The sequence below is a fragment of the Dictyostelium discoideum genome, assembly GCF_000004695.1.
Source record: "Dictyostelium discoideum AX4 chromosome 2 chromosome, whole genome shotgun sequence".
Classification (NCBI taxonomy): Eukaryota; Evosea; class Eumycetozoa; order Dictyosteliales; family Dictyosteliaceae; genus Dictyostelium; species Dictyostelium discoideum.
In genome coordinates, this window is record NC_007088.5 from 4,249,760 (window position 1) to 4,264,546 (window position 14,787).

A 14,787-nucleotide genomic window follows, 5' to 3' on the forward strand; every position below is an offset into this window, starting at 1 on the left:
AAATATTTATTTTATTTTTTTAATTTTTTAATTAAATAATTTAATTCATTATAAAAATTATTTTTACCAATTAAATTAATTTGTTTTTCAAATAATTGAATTGCAATATTATAAACTTCTAAATCTATTGAATTTAAAGATTTAATTCTTTCATATAATGAATTTTCAAGGTTATACAAATTTGATGATGATGATGATGATACATTATTAATATTTGAAATATTTCTATTTTTACCAATATTTTTTGAAATAAAACTTAATTTATTAAAACCAGTTTTATATGATAAAATTAATAATGATTCATCAAATCTTTCAGTTAAACCAATAAATTTAAAAGTATATTTTAATCTAAATATACATTGTTCTTTAAAATCAAATGGTAATTGTTTAGTTGATCTTGAAATTCCAACAATTCTTCTACATTGTTCATTTCTTGCCAATTGTGAAAATTCAATCCAATCTTGTAATGAAATCGAAGCAACCTCACCATACAATGGATGGTCAGGACTATTCTTTAAGAAATAATAATGTGAAACAACTCTATCAATTGGATTTCTCATCATTGTCATATAACTATATGGATTTTGGTGATAAAGATAATCATCATTATTGAAATTATTTATATCAAAATTAATACCATTATTATTATTATTATTATTATTATTATTTATTGTATAATTTTTATTATTTTGAAAATAGTAATGTAAACCAAACACAAAATGACCAAACATTGCATCAATATTTTTTGAAGCACATTCTTCAGCTTGTTTAATTGTTGGTGATGCATGTTTTTTAAATAATTGAGATTTCTTTGGTAAATTAATTTCAAAAGTATTTTCAAGTGATGTTCCTCCAGTTTTAGGTATATGAATGAAAATAAATGGTTTTGATAATAATAATGGATTTAAAGTTTTATTATTTTTCCATTCAAAATCATAATCATAATTATTATTTTTATTATTAATAATTTTTTGAATTGATGGTGATGATGCAAATTCTATTTTACGATTTGTTTTATTTAAAATTAATTCTTTTTCAAATTGGTATTCTTTATATATTATTTTATAAAATTCATTATCATTAATATTTCCACCTTCATCTTTATTATTATTATTTTTAATCCATGAATCAAAATCATCTTCACTTGTATATGTATCCCTTCTTTTATAGGATCGGTTTTTATTTTTATTATTATTATTATTTAATAAACTATTATTAATTCTTCCATTTAATTTATTATTATTATTTTTTTCAATATCTTTTACGACAAATTTATTTAAAGATTGAGATTTATTGTTGTCATTATTATTATTATTATTAAAAATATTATTATTTTTATTATTTATTATAGATTGATTATGATTTTTATTTTTATTTACATTTTTGTTTTTATTAAAATTTTTATTTTTATTTTTTTTATTTTCTATTGTATATTGAAAAAACAGTACAATTATTACAAATATTAAACAAACATATAACTTTTTTTTTAGCCTCATTAAATTATAATTTTTAATGCTTTATATAAAAAATAAAAAATAAAAAAATAAAAAAAAATGCACACAAAAGTAACGCAAAAATTAAACATCCACAAAACTCTTTTTTAAAAAATTTTTTTTTTATTTTTGTACATGTCAGAATAATCGTTTGAAAAAAGATATTTTTTTTTTTTTTGCTTTGCACCAATCAAAAATAGATTTTCATTTTTTTTTTTTTTTTTTTTTTTTTTTTTTTTTTAAATTTTTTTATATTTTTTTTAATTTCGATTCTTGATCAAAAAAAAAAAAAAAAAAAAAAAACAAAAGCTAAAAATAAAAATAATATAAATTAATATTAATAATTAATTTGGAATGCAATGGGGAAAAAACAACCAAACATTTAATATTAAATAAAATTGTATAGTTTTTATTTTTACTTTTATTTTATTTTTTTATTTATTTTGGTATAAAATTTTATCACCTGGTATTCTGTTGATATATGGTTGTAACAAGTAAATAATTCCTTAAAAGATCATAAATTTAAAGAGTGTGAATTCCACTTTTTTTTAAAGATTATCTAAAATCCATTAAAAAAAAAAAAAAAAAAAAAAAAAAAAATCAAAAAAAAAAAAAAAAAAAAAATTACTTGTGATTTGGAAATTAATATAAATAAAACAATACCATAATTTTATGAATGAATATAAAACAAACTGTTAATATAATATCATAATATATAATTAAAATAAAAACAATATTATTTATTTTTTTATTTTTATTTTTGTTTTGTTTTATTAATTTATTTTATTTTATTTTATTTTTTTTTTTCAAATTAATATATATTTAAGGAGTGCGTGTGTATCATCAATTATCTAATCTGTTAAATTTATACATGCTTTATTGTAAATAAAATCAATTATTATTTTTTTTTATTTTTTTTATTTTTTTAAAAAATTAAACAACAAATACCAGTGGTGAAAAAGATAAAAGATTAAAAAAAAAAAAAAAAAAAAATATTGCTTGGAGTGTGGTTTTAATTTTTTTTTTTTTTTTTTTTAATTGATTATGACCATCTACAAACACCCTTATTTATTTTAATTTTTTACCTTTCCAGTAAATAGCAAATCAAATAAAAACACTCATAGAGTTTACTTTTTTTTTATTATAACAATATAATGGATAGTGTAAAAAAAAAAAAAAAAAAAAAAAAAAAAAAAAAAAAAAAAATAATAAAAATAATAAAAATGTTAATTGAGTGTTTAGAAAAAAAAAAAAAAAAAAAAAAAACCACTTTATGTAATTAAATTTTTAGAATTTATTATTATAATTTTTAAAATTATTGTTATTTGTTATTAAGTTAAACAATATATATATATTATTTATTTATTTATTTATTTTTTATTTTTTTTAAAAAAAAAAAAAAAGTTTAATAATAAAATAATTTTATCAACTTTTTTATTTATTTATTTTTAAATAATAAAAAAATAAAATTCTCCCACTTTTTTAAAAAATATAATATATATATATATATATATAAAAATAATAATGAAAAAAATAAATTGTTTTATTTTTATATTTTTAATAATAAATTTTAAATTTATATATGTTTTATCAGAAGAACAGCCACTACAAGCTCCAATATTAAAAGCTGATCCAACAAAATCACCAGAGAAGAAATCTGATGAAGGTAGTAGTAATAGTTATTTAGAGAGTATTTTAAAACTTGATGAAAAAGAAAATAAAATTGAAGAACAAGAAACAACAACAATATCACCATCATTAGTAAATTTAAAAACCGAAGATATTTATTTTAATATTGATTGGAAATGTAATACTCAAGACATTTTCATAAATGATATGGGTTATTATGATATTGCTTCAATTTTAAATCCAAAACGTAATTGTCATGCTTTTAAAACTCCATGTGATGAGATTGTCTCATTGAATATAACAGATTGTAATGGAAGTCAACCATTCAATAGTTCATGTAGATTCGTTTTAAATTATTATAGAGATACAATCAGTTGTGATAATATTCCAGTTTTAGTGACTGATTTCAATTGTGAATCATTTGGTAAACATCATGATCTTGGTGCAATTGATGTAATTTGTAAAAGATTCGAACGGGAAACTGCTGATCCAATAAAATCATCTTCAACTTTTTTTCTCAAAGTAAATTTCTATTTTCAAATATTTATTTTAATTTCAATTTTATTAATATTAATTATTTTATAAAAAAAAATAAAAAAAATAAAAAAAAAAAAAGTAATAAAAAAAAATAAAAAAAATAAAAAAAAAAATAAATAAAATTAAATGATATTTTTTTAATTATTAAAAAAATAAAAAAAAGTAAATAAAAGGGAATTGAATTTTTATTGAACATTTGTTTTTAAAAAATTACATATTTGGTTAATTTTATAATTTATTATTTAAAGTTGCAAGGCAGTTTGTCGGAATTTTTTAAATTATTATATTTTTATATAAATGGTAAACCTTTTATTTCATTATTTTAATTTAAATATTGCCTGTTCTGCATTGGGTGTTATCTTTTTTTTTTTTTTAATTTCAAATTTGAAATATTAGTTAGTTTTATTTTTATATATTTTTTTTTTTATAGGAATATGTTGTTAAAAAATGACCAAAATAAAAATAAATGTTGTCATTGTACAAAAATATCGTGTGGTGATTAAAGGAATTAAATAAAAATATTTTTCCCAAAATTTTAACACCCTATACCCACATTATATCTCAAATTTATTCTAGTATTTTACTGTGTTTTTTCAGTAATATTTTTTACTATTATGGGGTTATTTTAAAAAAGTAATTATTTGTGATTTTCATACTTTAATTATTTATTTTATTTTATATTATTTTTTAGTTTAGTTTTATTTAATTTTTTTTTTTTTTTTTTTTTTTCAATATTTAAAGGAAATTAACTATTATTTTTTTTTCATTAAATTAAACAACTATAAATATCTATTTAAAAACAAAAAAAACAATTATAAAAATAGTGAATATCTTTTAAAAAAAAAAAAACAATGAAATTATTATATGCATTAGTTTTATTATTCTGTTTAATTGCAGTTGGTTATTCTGAACAAATCAAAAATACAAATCAAGTTAATAACATTAACAATGATATCCCAATGCATTCAAAAGCACCATGGTTCTTTAAACAACATAATCCAGAAGATTTCGTTAAATTCCTTGAAGAAGTTTTAATAAGTGTTGAAGTAAGTGAATATATATATTTTTTTTGATTTATTATTTAAAATCATTTTTCATAATTTTAACTCTTAACATTAATTTTATAAATTTTCAGAATCAAATTAATCCAGGAAATGTTACAGAGTGTGTAAAAACAATTACCAATGGAACACTTACATTGGTTAATTTAAAACCAAATGAACCAAGAAATTTCGGTATTGCTTTTTCAACTATTATTCAAATAACTGAAAAATGTGGATTCCAAAAACTCATTGTTAAATTTGCAAATGATATTAACTATATTATTATTAATGGGTAAGTTTTTTTTTTGAAAAAAAAAAAAAAAAAAAAATAAAAAAAAAAAAACAAAAAAAAAAAAAATTTCATTTTATTAATAATTAAATTTTATTAAATTTTTATACAGACCTTCTGCATTTGCTGAAAGACAACTTGAAGCATTTAAAAATCAATCAACAAATCTTATTGATTGTTTCCAAAAAGTCTTGGCCTTAAGTAATTCAAGGGAATTACAAAGTGATCAATTAGGAAAATGTCTTTCAATTGTAATCATGGACCCAATTCTTGGTTAAATTAATTTTTTGAAAAATTGAAATTCAAATTAAATTGTTCAAATATATTTTAAAATTTAAAAAATTATAAATAAAAAAAATTCTCTTTTTAAAATTCCAAAAAATAATTATATTTTTTATTTTTTTTTTTATTAATTTTATTTTATTTTATTTTTTGAAAAAATTATAATAATAATAATAATAATAATAATAATAATAATAATAATAAAAATAATAAAAATTATAAATATAATAATGGAAGGTATTCAATTTTTCAAAAAAAATTCCTTATCAAAATCATAGTAATATAAAATTATTATTTTTTTTTTTGAAAAAAATTAATAAAGTAATTAATTTTAATATTTTCGATATCTTTCTTAGATCTAAATATAGTAATACTCAACGAATTTAATCTCCATATTATAATTTATATAAATGGGGTTAAAGTTTATTTTATTTTATTCTTTATTTATTATTTATATAACCACACAACATGTTGAGTGGTGCTTTTTTTTTTTAAAAAAAAAAAAAAAAAAAAACAGATAATTTTATTATAATCAATGTATGAATGTACCCCCAATGAAAGGAGTAAAAAAAAAATTTATTTCAAATAAACAAATAATTTAAAAATACACCCTCTCACCTATTAACATATTTGTTTTTTAAGAAAAAAAACTATTTTTATTTATAAAAATTAATGTAAAATTGATAATATTTTTTAAAGTGTTTGTAAAAAAAAAAGGTAAAATAATTGTTTATTAAAATAATTATTTTTTTCATCACTGCACCAACAGCAGTAATTCCTATTAGTATTGACACACAATTTTGAACACAAAAACATATATGTACACCCCTTTTCCTTTTATATAATAATTTTGTATAAAAAAAATAAAAAATGGTAATTAATTAATTTAAACTGGTGAACATTTCCAAAAATAATATTAAAGGTATTAATATCTTTTTTCTTTTAAAAAATAAAAAAAATAAAAAAAAAAATAACAATAATTTTATTAATATGATATTAAAAAAAAAAAATTAGTATTTAATCTAACCAAAAATTTTAATTTTTGATAAACTTTTTAAAAATAAAAAAAAATAATAATAAAAAAATAAAAAATTAATAATAACAATAATTATTTTTAAAAAAACTATTTGTGTATCTTAAAAAAATTAATAATTTATTAATTTGTAATATCATAAATTAATATTTTAATCAATTATAACAATACTAATATTCAATACAAAAAAAATGAACTTAATAAAACAAATTTTAATTTTATCATTAATGATATTGTTTTTATTAAATAATCCAACATTAATTTATGGTCAAAATGATAATGATAATAATAATCAACAAGTTAAAGATGCAAATTATTCACCATATGGAGGCAATGAATTATATAACAATAATAACCTTAATAATATTGATCAAATTAGACAATCTTCATATTATGATTACTTACAAAATTTAAGACCACAAGATTATATTCAAATTTTTAAAGGTGTTGTTAAAGGTTTACAAGTAAGTTTTTTATTTATTTTTAACTTTTTCATTATTATTATTTTTAATTTATTTAAAATTATTAATATTGTATAAATAAAATTCAGAATTCTATTAATCCACAAAATTCAAATATTTGTTCACAAATTATAATTTACAATGTTGAAAGTTCAATGTATTTATCAAATGAATTACCTTTAATGCTTTTTCAATATAATTCAACTCAAATTAAATCTGTTGTTTCAAATATTAAATTGGTTTTACAAAATTTTTCAAATTTAAATCAAAATAATATTTGTAAATTTGATTTGATTAAAGAACGTTTTGATTTTTATTCTGCTTTTATTGATCAATTTGGTGTTGATCAATTAATCCTTAGAGAACAATCATTTTTAAATAATAATATGCAATACTTTTCAAAATATATAAGAGCAATTGTATTTGATATGTATTTTGGTACATATGAAGATGTAGGTTATAATATTGGTTCTGGTTTAGGTTTATTTTTAAATACACCATATGCTTAAAAAAAAAAAAAAAAAAAAAAAAAAAAAAAAAAAAAAAAAAAAAAAAAAAAAGAAAAAATGATAAAGGATGTAATTATTTCTCTTCTCTTTAGGAAAAAAAAAAAATATACACAAAAAAATAAAAATAAATATCTAAATTATTTAAATATAAATACATATTATGTTTTATTTAATTTTTTTTTTTTTTTTTATTTTATCTTTAGTTTTTAAGAATAACTTTTTTTTTTTCTTTTTTTTTTTTACTATTATGTATGATTGTATCTTTATCTGGGTAAATATTGGTATTACAGTTATTATAATTATTATTATTATTATTTTTTTTTTTTTTCAAGACATTGAATAATCAAAACTTTGACTTCTCATTTTATCATCTTTTTCATTATTTTTTATATTATTATTATTTGTAATAATACTATTTGGTGGTAAAGTGTTGGAACCAATTGAAGATTTTTGCATTGAAGGTGAATGATGATAATAAACATTTGGTGATCCACTAATATTTACACTTGTAATATTATTTTTGGAAGATTTTAATTTACTTGATTGAACAGTTGGTGATTTAGAATAAAAACCTAATTTTAAGCCATTATAAGCTGCGCTAACAATACTTGAATTCTTTCTCTTAAAATCTTGTTCAACTAAAAAAGTTGGACCAAATGATAATTGATTAATATTTGAGTATCCCATTAAACTAACAAAACAATCACGAATTGATTCTGAAATTTCTCTACCTAAATCTTTACCAAATTCAATTGATTCACCTTCTGGTATTGGTATTATATATTGATTAAATGTACAATCAGCAATTATACTATCATCAATTGTTGTAGAATTTGATGTTGTTGATGATGATGATGAAGTTGTTGTTGTTGTTGTTGTTGTTGTTGTTGTTGTTGTTGTTGTTGTTGTTGTTGTTGTAAAATTTGAATCATTTGGTGAAGTTGATAAATCTAAAGAATCACCTAATGAACTATTTGAAGATGATGATGATTTAATTGGTCTTGAATTAATAGCACTACTATTTGATCTACTATTTGGACTTATACTACCACTACCACTATTACTGCTGCCACTACCACTACCACTACTACTACTACCACTTGATTTATGAAAAATTTTAATTGCATAAGAATTCATTTTCTTACCATTATTATCAATTACACCCATTTGAATTCTTTTTATTGATGTAAGATTAAACTGTTTAAAATGAACGATTTTATTCTCATTAAAATTATATTTACATCTAACTAAATGAGAAGGTGTTAAGAGTAAGATACGTTCTTGTTCTTGATTACGTTTATTGATTGAAATAACGATCCAAGCATTAATGAAACCTTCACCAAGTGTTGATGACTCTTTTGAACGTAAGAAATGATCTACACAATTGTTTATGGCATCCATACGAGATTCACCCCAATCATATTCATTTTGAATGGAACGAAAGTTTTGAGCACTTTTATAGGTGTCAACAGTGGTCAAACCCAAGAAAAGGTCAATTGAAACTTGTCTAATTTTATCCAAGAAATTGTTGATGTAATAACGAGTCAACGAGTTTACACCATCTCGGAAAACACCTTTTGTATTTCTTTTACCAGTACGAGTGTAATCACCCTTCAAAGCTTGAGTACCAGCATATTGGAATGAAATTGCATCACCATTATTTGCCCATGCCAATTTAATCGATCGAGTTCCAGGCAATGATTGATCTTTAATTCTCCACTCGAAACCCAATCGTTTCAATTGTCTCTCCAATACTGATACACCAATCATTGATTGTACCAAATTGGTACGATCTAAACAATCCAAACAATTGGTACGAGTTAAACCATGTTGATGTTGAGTGTAGCCTTGTTCTGAATTTCTCTCTGTATATCCAATATGTTGATGAATATTCTCCTCCAATTGATCGATCAAAATATCAACACGATCAAATCTATTACCTTGACAAAAATGGTGGAAATCGAATGGAACGAAATCAATCTCTCGATAACCGCTTGTAACTGCCATCATTCTATACGCTTCACCCAATTCTGCTTCTGATCCTTTTTGATCTAATAATGTCACTAGCACTTGTGGTCCTGGTCCATACAATTTAATTTGTTCATCGAAATGAGCACGAAATGAATTTGAATTCAATTGATTATCTTGGGTAATCTTTATCTCTGGTTTAATCTTTCTACCAGTTTGTTCCCATATCAATGGTATACTACCTCTAGTTTGTACAAATGAAAATGTTGTCTTCTTTCCACTAGTTGGATCTTGATGTGATATAATTTGTTCTGTCTCTACATAATTTGCAACATTTCCATTATGATCTGATCCTCTTGTATTATATCTTGTACCCGCTCTAAATTTACTCCTTCTTGATATTAATAAAAATTCAATATCATTTCTTTCAATAAAAAAGTTTATAATTTCAACATCTTTTTAAAAAAATAATAATTAGTATTTACTATTAATCTATAATAAATAAATTAATTCATAATAAAAATAATAATAATACATACAACCTCTAATCAATGGTAATACCCAATTATAAAAACCACCTTGAATTAAATTAGTTTGTAAATGTTTATTCCAATAAAATCTACTATTGAATACTTCAAAAAGATGATAAATTGTTTCTTGTGATTCTGTTAATGTTGTTGTTGTTGTTGTTGTTGTTGTTGTTGTCGTTGTTGTTGTGTTTTCTTCATTTACATTTGTGTTGTTGTTTGTTTGTTTATTATGATGATTTTTAAAATGATTTTCAATATTATCAGAAATATTATAATCAAAACAATAATAAAAGTTTGATTTTAATAAATTCTTTAAAGATTTTTTATAGGTTGATTCCATTTTACGATCATGTTCAGATAAATCGGTTGGATTATTACTAATGAGGATTAAATTACAATTTTCAATACGATAAATATATTTTCCACCAAAACTACCAATTAATTGTTTGCCAGTTATAACTATTAAATATGGTCCTGATAATAAATTAATAATACCAACTATACCATACGCTAAAATAGATTGTTGATGTAAACTACTACTACTACTACCACTACCACTACCACTACCACTACCACTACCACTACCACTACCACTACCACTACCACTACCACTACCACTACCACTACCACTACCTTCTTTACTATTATTTAAACCATTATTCAATTCTTTATGATTAAAACTATTAATATTGCTACTACTATTACTTCTTATACTAAAATCTACACTACTATTTAATGATACTTCACCATTACTACTATGATGATGATGATGATGACCACTACTCTTCTTTTTAAAATCACTACTATTATTTATTAAATATTCGGTTGAATAATATTGTGATGTTATTTTAAATGTTGATCTATCAATTACCAATGATTCAATATTTGAGTTTGTAGATGTATTAACTGAATTTGCTGGTTTAACTACGATTTTATCTTTTAATTGATAAATTGACATAACCCTATATAATTCTAAATAATATATGTATGAATTTTAATATTATTATTATTATTATTATTATTATTATTATTATTATTATTATTATTATTATTATTATTATTATTATTATTATTATTATTATTATTATTATTATTATTATTATTATTATTATTATATAGAAATAAATAATTTTAAAAATATAAATTTATTTTTATGTTTAACATACCATGATATTTAACTTTAAAATCGAATTTTTGAGAAGATTTTAGACCACCACTACCACTCATACTTGCTCTAGTATTTCCATCCATTGAAAAACTACCTCCAAAATTAATATTACCACTACTACCATTGCTAAAGTGTAAATCGCTCATATCTTCAAATGTTGAAAATTCATTACTTACTTCATCTCCACCATTATTTATATCATTATTATTATTATTATTATTATTATTATTATTATTATTATTATTATTATTATTATTATTACCACCATTTAAAAATACATTATTATTATTATTATTATTATTATTATTATTATTATTATTATTATTATTATTATTATTATTATTATTATTATTACTATCCATTTCAAATTCAAATAAATTTGAGCCACCATTATTACTACTATTACTATCAGTTTGTAAATCTGATGTTAAACGATCAGTACTTCCCATTTTATTATTAAAAACTTTTAATAAATTTGAACTATCAGATGGTGGATATGATGACATAACTTTACTTGATCCAAAAATTGAAACTGTTGGTTTAATACCCTCATCTTCATATGTTGTATATACATTATTATTATTATTATTATTATTATTATTATTATTATAATTATTATTACTATTATTATTATCTATTTTTTTATTTGTTTCATTTTCATTTTCACTTTCACTATCCGAATAAATTGTTTGGGATGGTGAGAGTGGTGGTGAATTTAAGTGTAATTTATTGGATATATCACTATCTACATCGTTATTTTTATCCTTATTTTCATTATCGTCTTCATCAATATCTTCACCTTCTTCATCATTATCATCATCATCATCTTCTTCTTCTTCTTCTTCTTCTTCATAATCATCATTTAATTGTGAATTTAAGGTTGAAGGAGGTGGTGGATGTTGAATATATACAATATTTTCTTTTGCGATTGTCAATGTTGACCTATTATTAATTTTATTTCTAATTTTAATATCATTATTGATTTGTTCTTCTTCGTTAATATCATCATCTTCCTCCTCTTCTTCTTCTTCTTCCTCTTCCTCCTCTTCCTCTTCTTCCTCCTCATCTTCTTCATCTTCATCTTCATCTTCTTGTTTATATGTTTTTGGAGGGAGTGGAGGAGGAGGTGATGAAGGAGGAAAATCATTTATTGTTGGTGGTGATGTTGATTCTGTAATCCTTCTATTACCAATTGTAATAGATGGTCTTGGATTTCCTCCAAAATTTGCACTAGATGAAAGTTTGAATGAACTCATCTTTTATTATAGTTTCTTGCTCTATAAATAGTGTTTAAATATTTTTATTTTTATTTTTTTTTTTTTTTTTTTCTATTTTTAAATTTTATATTTTTCCAAAGTACGTGTGAGTGTTTAAATTGATTGATTCAAAAATTGTGTAACACCACTTTTTTTTTTTTTTTTTTATCGAGATTTATGCTTTATTATTACTATTATTTTTTTATTATTATTATTATAATTATTATAATTTTTTATATTGTTGTACGTAAACAAAAAAACAAAAAAAAAAAAAAAAAAAAAGACTTGTTTTTTTAGCTCATCCAAAAATAATATTGGGTCTTTTTAAAGAATCTAGTGTGCAATAAACAAAAAAAACGTGCAAAAATTTTTTTATTTTGAATTTTCAACCATTTAAAAAAATATAAAAAAAAAATAAAAAATAAAAAAAAAAAATTCATATCCAGTGGTTTTCATTCTTCATAATTTAAAAAAAATCTTCTTTTTTGTCTTTTTTTTTTTTTTTTAGTAAAAGAAATAAAAATAATAAATATATAAAACTAAACACATAAATAAAAAATAAATGTAAAAAATAATTATTAATAATGTATAAATAAGATTGGAAAAAATATAAATATATTTATATTTTTAACTTAAAACCTTCATCAATATATTTTTCTCTCGAACTCGCTCTCTCACAAAAAGAAGATACATCTTAAATCTATTTTAATAAAAAGAAAAAAAAAAATTTAAACTTTTTTTATTCCATTTTTTCAAGCCAAAAAAAAATAAAAAAAAATAAAAAAAAATAAAAAAAAAAACAAATTTAAAAAAAGATTTTTTAAAAACTAAAAATAGTTTATCTAATAGAAAAAAAAAAAAAAAAAAAAAAAACAGAATTAATGAATTACTTTTGTTAAGAAAAGTAAAGATAAAAAAATTTCCTTAATTAACATGTAATTTGTCTTCAAAAAAAAAAAAAAAAAAAAAAAAAAAAATCATTTTTTTTAGATTTTTTTTAAATTTAATTTTTTTTATTTTTATTTTTAATTTTTTTTTTTTTATTTTTAATTTTTTTTAAATTTAATTTTTTTTATTTTTATTTTTAATTTTTTAGTTTTTTTTTTTCATTTTTTTTTTTTAGGGGTCGACACCAACACAAATTGTATTAAAAAAAAAAAAAAAAAAAAAAAAAAAAAAAAATGACAGAAAATAATAATAATAATAATAATAATAATAATAATAATAATAATAATAATAATAATAATAATAATAATAATAATAATAATAATAATAATAATAATAATAACAATAATATTAATAATAATAATAATAGTAATAACCAAATTCAACAACCTCAGTTACAAGTAAATGAAGGTATAAATCCAAAGCCATTAGTAATTGGTTTAAATAAATCATTTCAAGTGAATGGTGAAAATAATACAACTTCAATTAACAATAACAACAACAACAACAACAACAACAACAATAATAATAGTAGTAGTAACATCCCCGCCCCATCTAATACTTTTACATTTAAAGCTGGTATACCTTCATCTGGAAGACAACGTACCCTATCACCTTTAGGTTCAAAGAATGTAACATTTTCAACAAATGTCGAAAACCAATCAACAACCACGAAAATAGACGAAACAATTAACAATAACAACAACATCTACAGCAACAGTAACAATAACAACAACAGCAACAACTCTACTAATAGTAATAATAGTAATAATAATGATGATAATAACGGGAGAACCGAAAATATAGAGAATAATACAATACAAGATAGTAATAGTAATAGTAATAGTAATGATAATGAAAATAATAGGAGCAATAGCTTTAACACAACTGTAAATGGAAACAATGTAAATAGTAATCATATCAATAATAACAACAACCACAATAATAATAATAATAATAATAATAATAATAATAATAATAATAATATAGTGTACAATATTCAAAAACAAAGTTTTAATAAATTAAATGGAAGTGGATCTTCAGAAATCTTTCAATTCGATGAGGAATGTGAAGAAGAACTTGAAGAACAACAAAAACAAAATGAAAATAAAACAGGTTCATCAGCTGAAGAACAACAACAGCAACAACAAAAACAAAAACAACAACAACAACAACAAGAGGATGTAGACGATGAAGATGATCAAATTATAACAGTTGAAGGAGGTAATAGATCAAGAAGTAATGGGTTAATGCAAGAGTTGAAATTGGGTACTTCATTACCAGTTGGTATACCATCTCGTTTATCTCAAAGTTTACAAACTCCAAGTCAAATACAACAACAAAAGAAACAAGAGCAACAATTGGCAAGTAGTATATTCACTTCAAATATAAATCCATCAACTCAAACCAATAATAACAACAATAACAACAATAGCAACTACAGCAACAGAAATATTTCTTCAACAACTTATAATGAAAGAAAGAAATATGTCACTCCAAGAGATTCATGGGTTGACATTTTAAAAGAAAAAGAAGAAATGGAATCTTCATTTGAAATATCACAATCTTTAAAAAGAAAACAAAGTTATAAATCATATATTTAGAATAATAATAATAATAAAAAAAATAATAATTAGTAATTAA

The 14,787-nt window shown here is 20.1% G+C and overlaps 6 protein-coding genes across 6 annotated transcripts; 4 read left to right on the forward strand and 2 right to left on the reverse strand.

Moving 5' to 3' along the window:
* Positions 1 to 11: 11 nt before the first annotated feature.
* Positions 12 to 1,496, reverse strand: DDB_G0274685 (hypothetical protein; the record flags this gene model as incomplete). The annotated part of the gene is made up of 1 exon (XM_638973.1): positions 12 to 1,496. One exon carries the CDS (start codon positions 1,494 to 1,496, stop codon positions 12 to 14), a length of 1,485 nt encoding a protein of 494 aa, XP_644065.1.
* A 1,521-nt stretch (positions 1,497 to 3,017) lies between these two features.
* On the forward strand, positions 3,018 to 4,103 carry DDB_G0274865 (hypothetical protein; the record flags this gene model as incomplete). The annotated part of the gene is made up of 3 exons (XM_638974.1): positions 3,018 to 3,644; positions 3,908 to 3,959; positions 4,090 to 4,103. The coding sequence occupies 3 exons, from the start codon at positions 3,018 to 3,020 to the stop codon at positions 4,101 to 4,103; spliced, it is 693 nt and encodes a 230-aa protein (XP_644066.1).
* Positions 4,104 to 4,510: 407 nt separating this feature from the next.
* DDB_G0274539 (hypothetical protein) lies at positions 4,511 to 5,269 on the forward strand (the record flags this gene model as incomplete). Its single annotated transcript, XM_638975.1, has 3 exons — positions 4,511 to 4,705; positions 4,795 to 4,994; positions 5,104 to 5,269. 3 exons carry the CDS (start codon positions 4,511 to 4,513, stop codon positions 5,267 to 5,269), a joined length of 561 nt encoding a protein of 186 aa, XP_644067.1.
* A 1,228-nt stretch (positions 5,270 to 6,497) lies between these two features.
* Positions 6,498 to 7,276, forward strand: DDB_G0274867 (hypothetical protein; the record flags this gene model as incomplete). Its single annotated transcript, XM_638976.1, has 2 exons — positions 6,498 to 6,770; positions 6,857 to 7,276. The coding sequence occupies 2 exons, from the start codon at positions 6,498 to 6,500 to the stop codon at positions 7,274 to 7,276; spliced, it is 693 nt and encodes a 230-aa protein (XP_644068.1).
* A 327-nt stretch (positions 7,277 to 7,603) lies between these two features.
* Positions 7,604 to 12,198, reverse strand: DDB_G0274537 (hypothetical protein; the record flags this gene model as incomplete). The annotated part of the gene is made up of 3 exons (XM_638977.1): positions 7,604 to 9,699; positions 9,784 to 10,746; positions 10,941 to 12,198. The coding sequence occupies 3 exons, from the start codon at positions 12,196 to 12,198 to the stop codon at positions 7,604 to 7,606; spliced, it is 4,317 nt and encodes a 1,438-aa protein (XP_644069.1).
* A 1,181-nt stretch (positions 12,199 to 13,379) lies between these two features.
* On the forward strand, positions 13,380 to 14,747 carry DDB_G0274535 (hypothetical protein; the record flags this gene model as incomplete). Its single annotated transcript, XM_638978.1, has 1 exon — positions 13,380 to 14,747. The coding sequence occupies one exon, from the start codon at positions 13,380 to 13,382 to the stop codon at positions 14,745 to 14,747; it is 1,368 nt and encodes a 455-aa protein (XP_644070.1).
* Between the last annotated feature and the right edge of the window lie 40 nt (positions 14,748 to 14,787).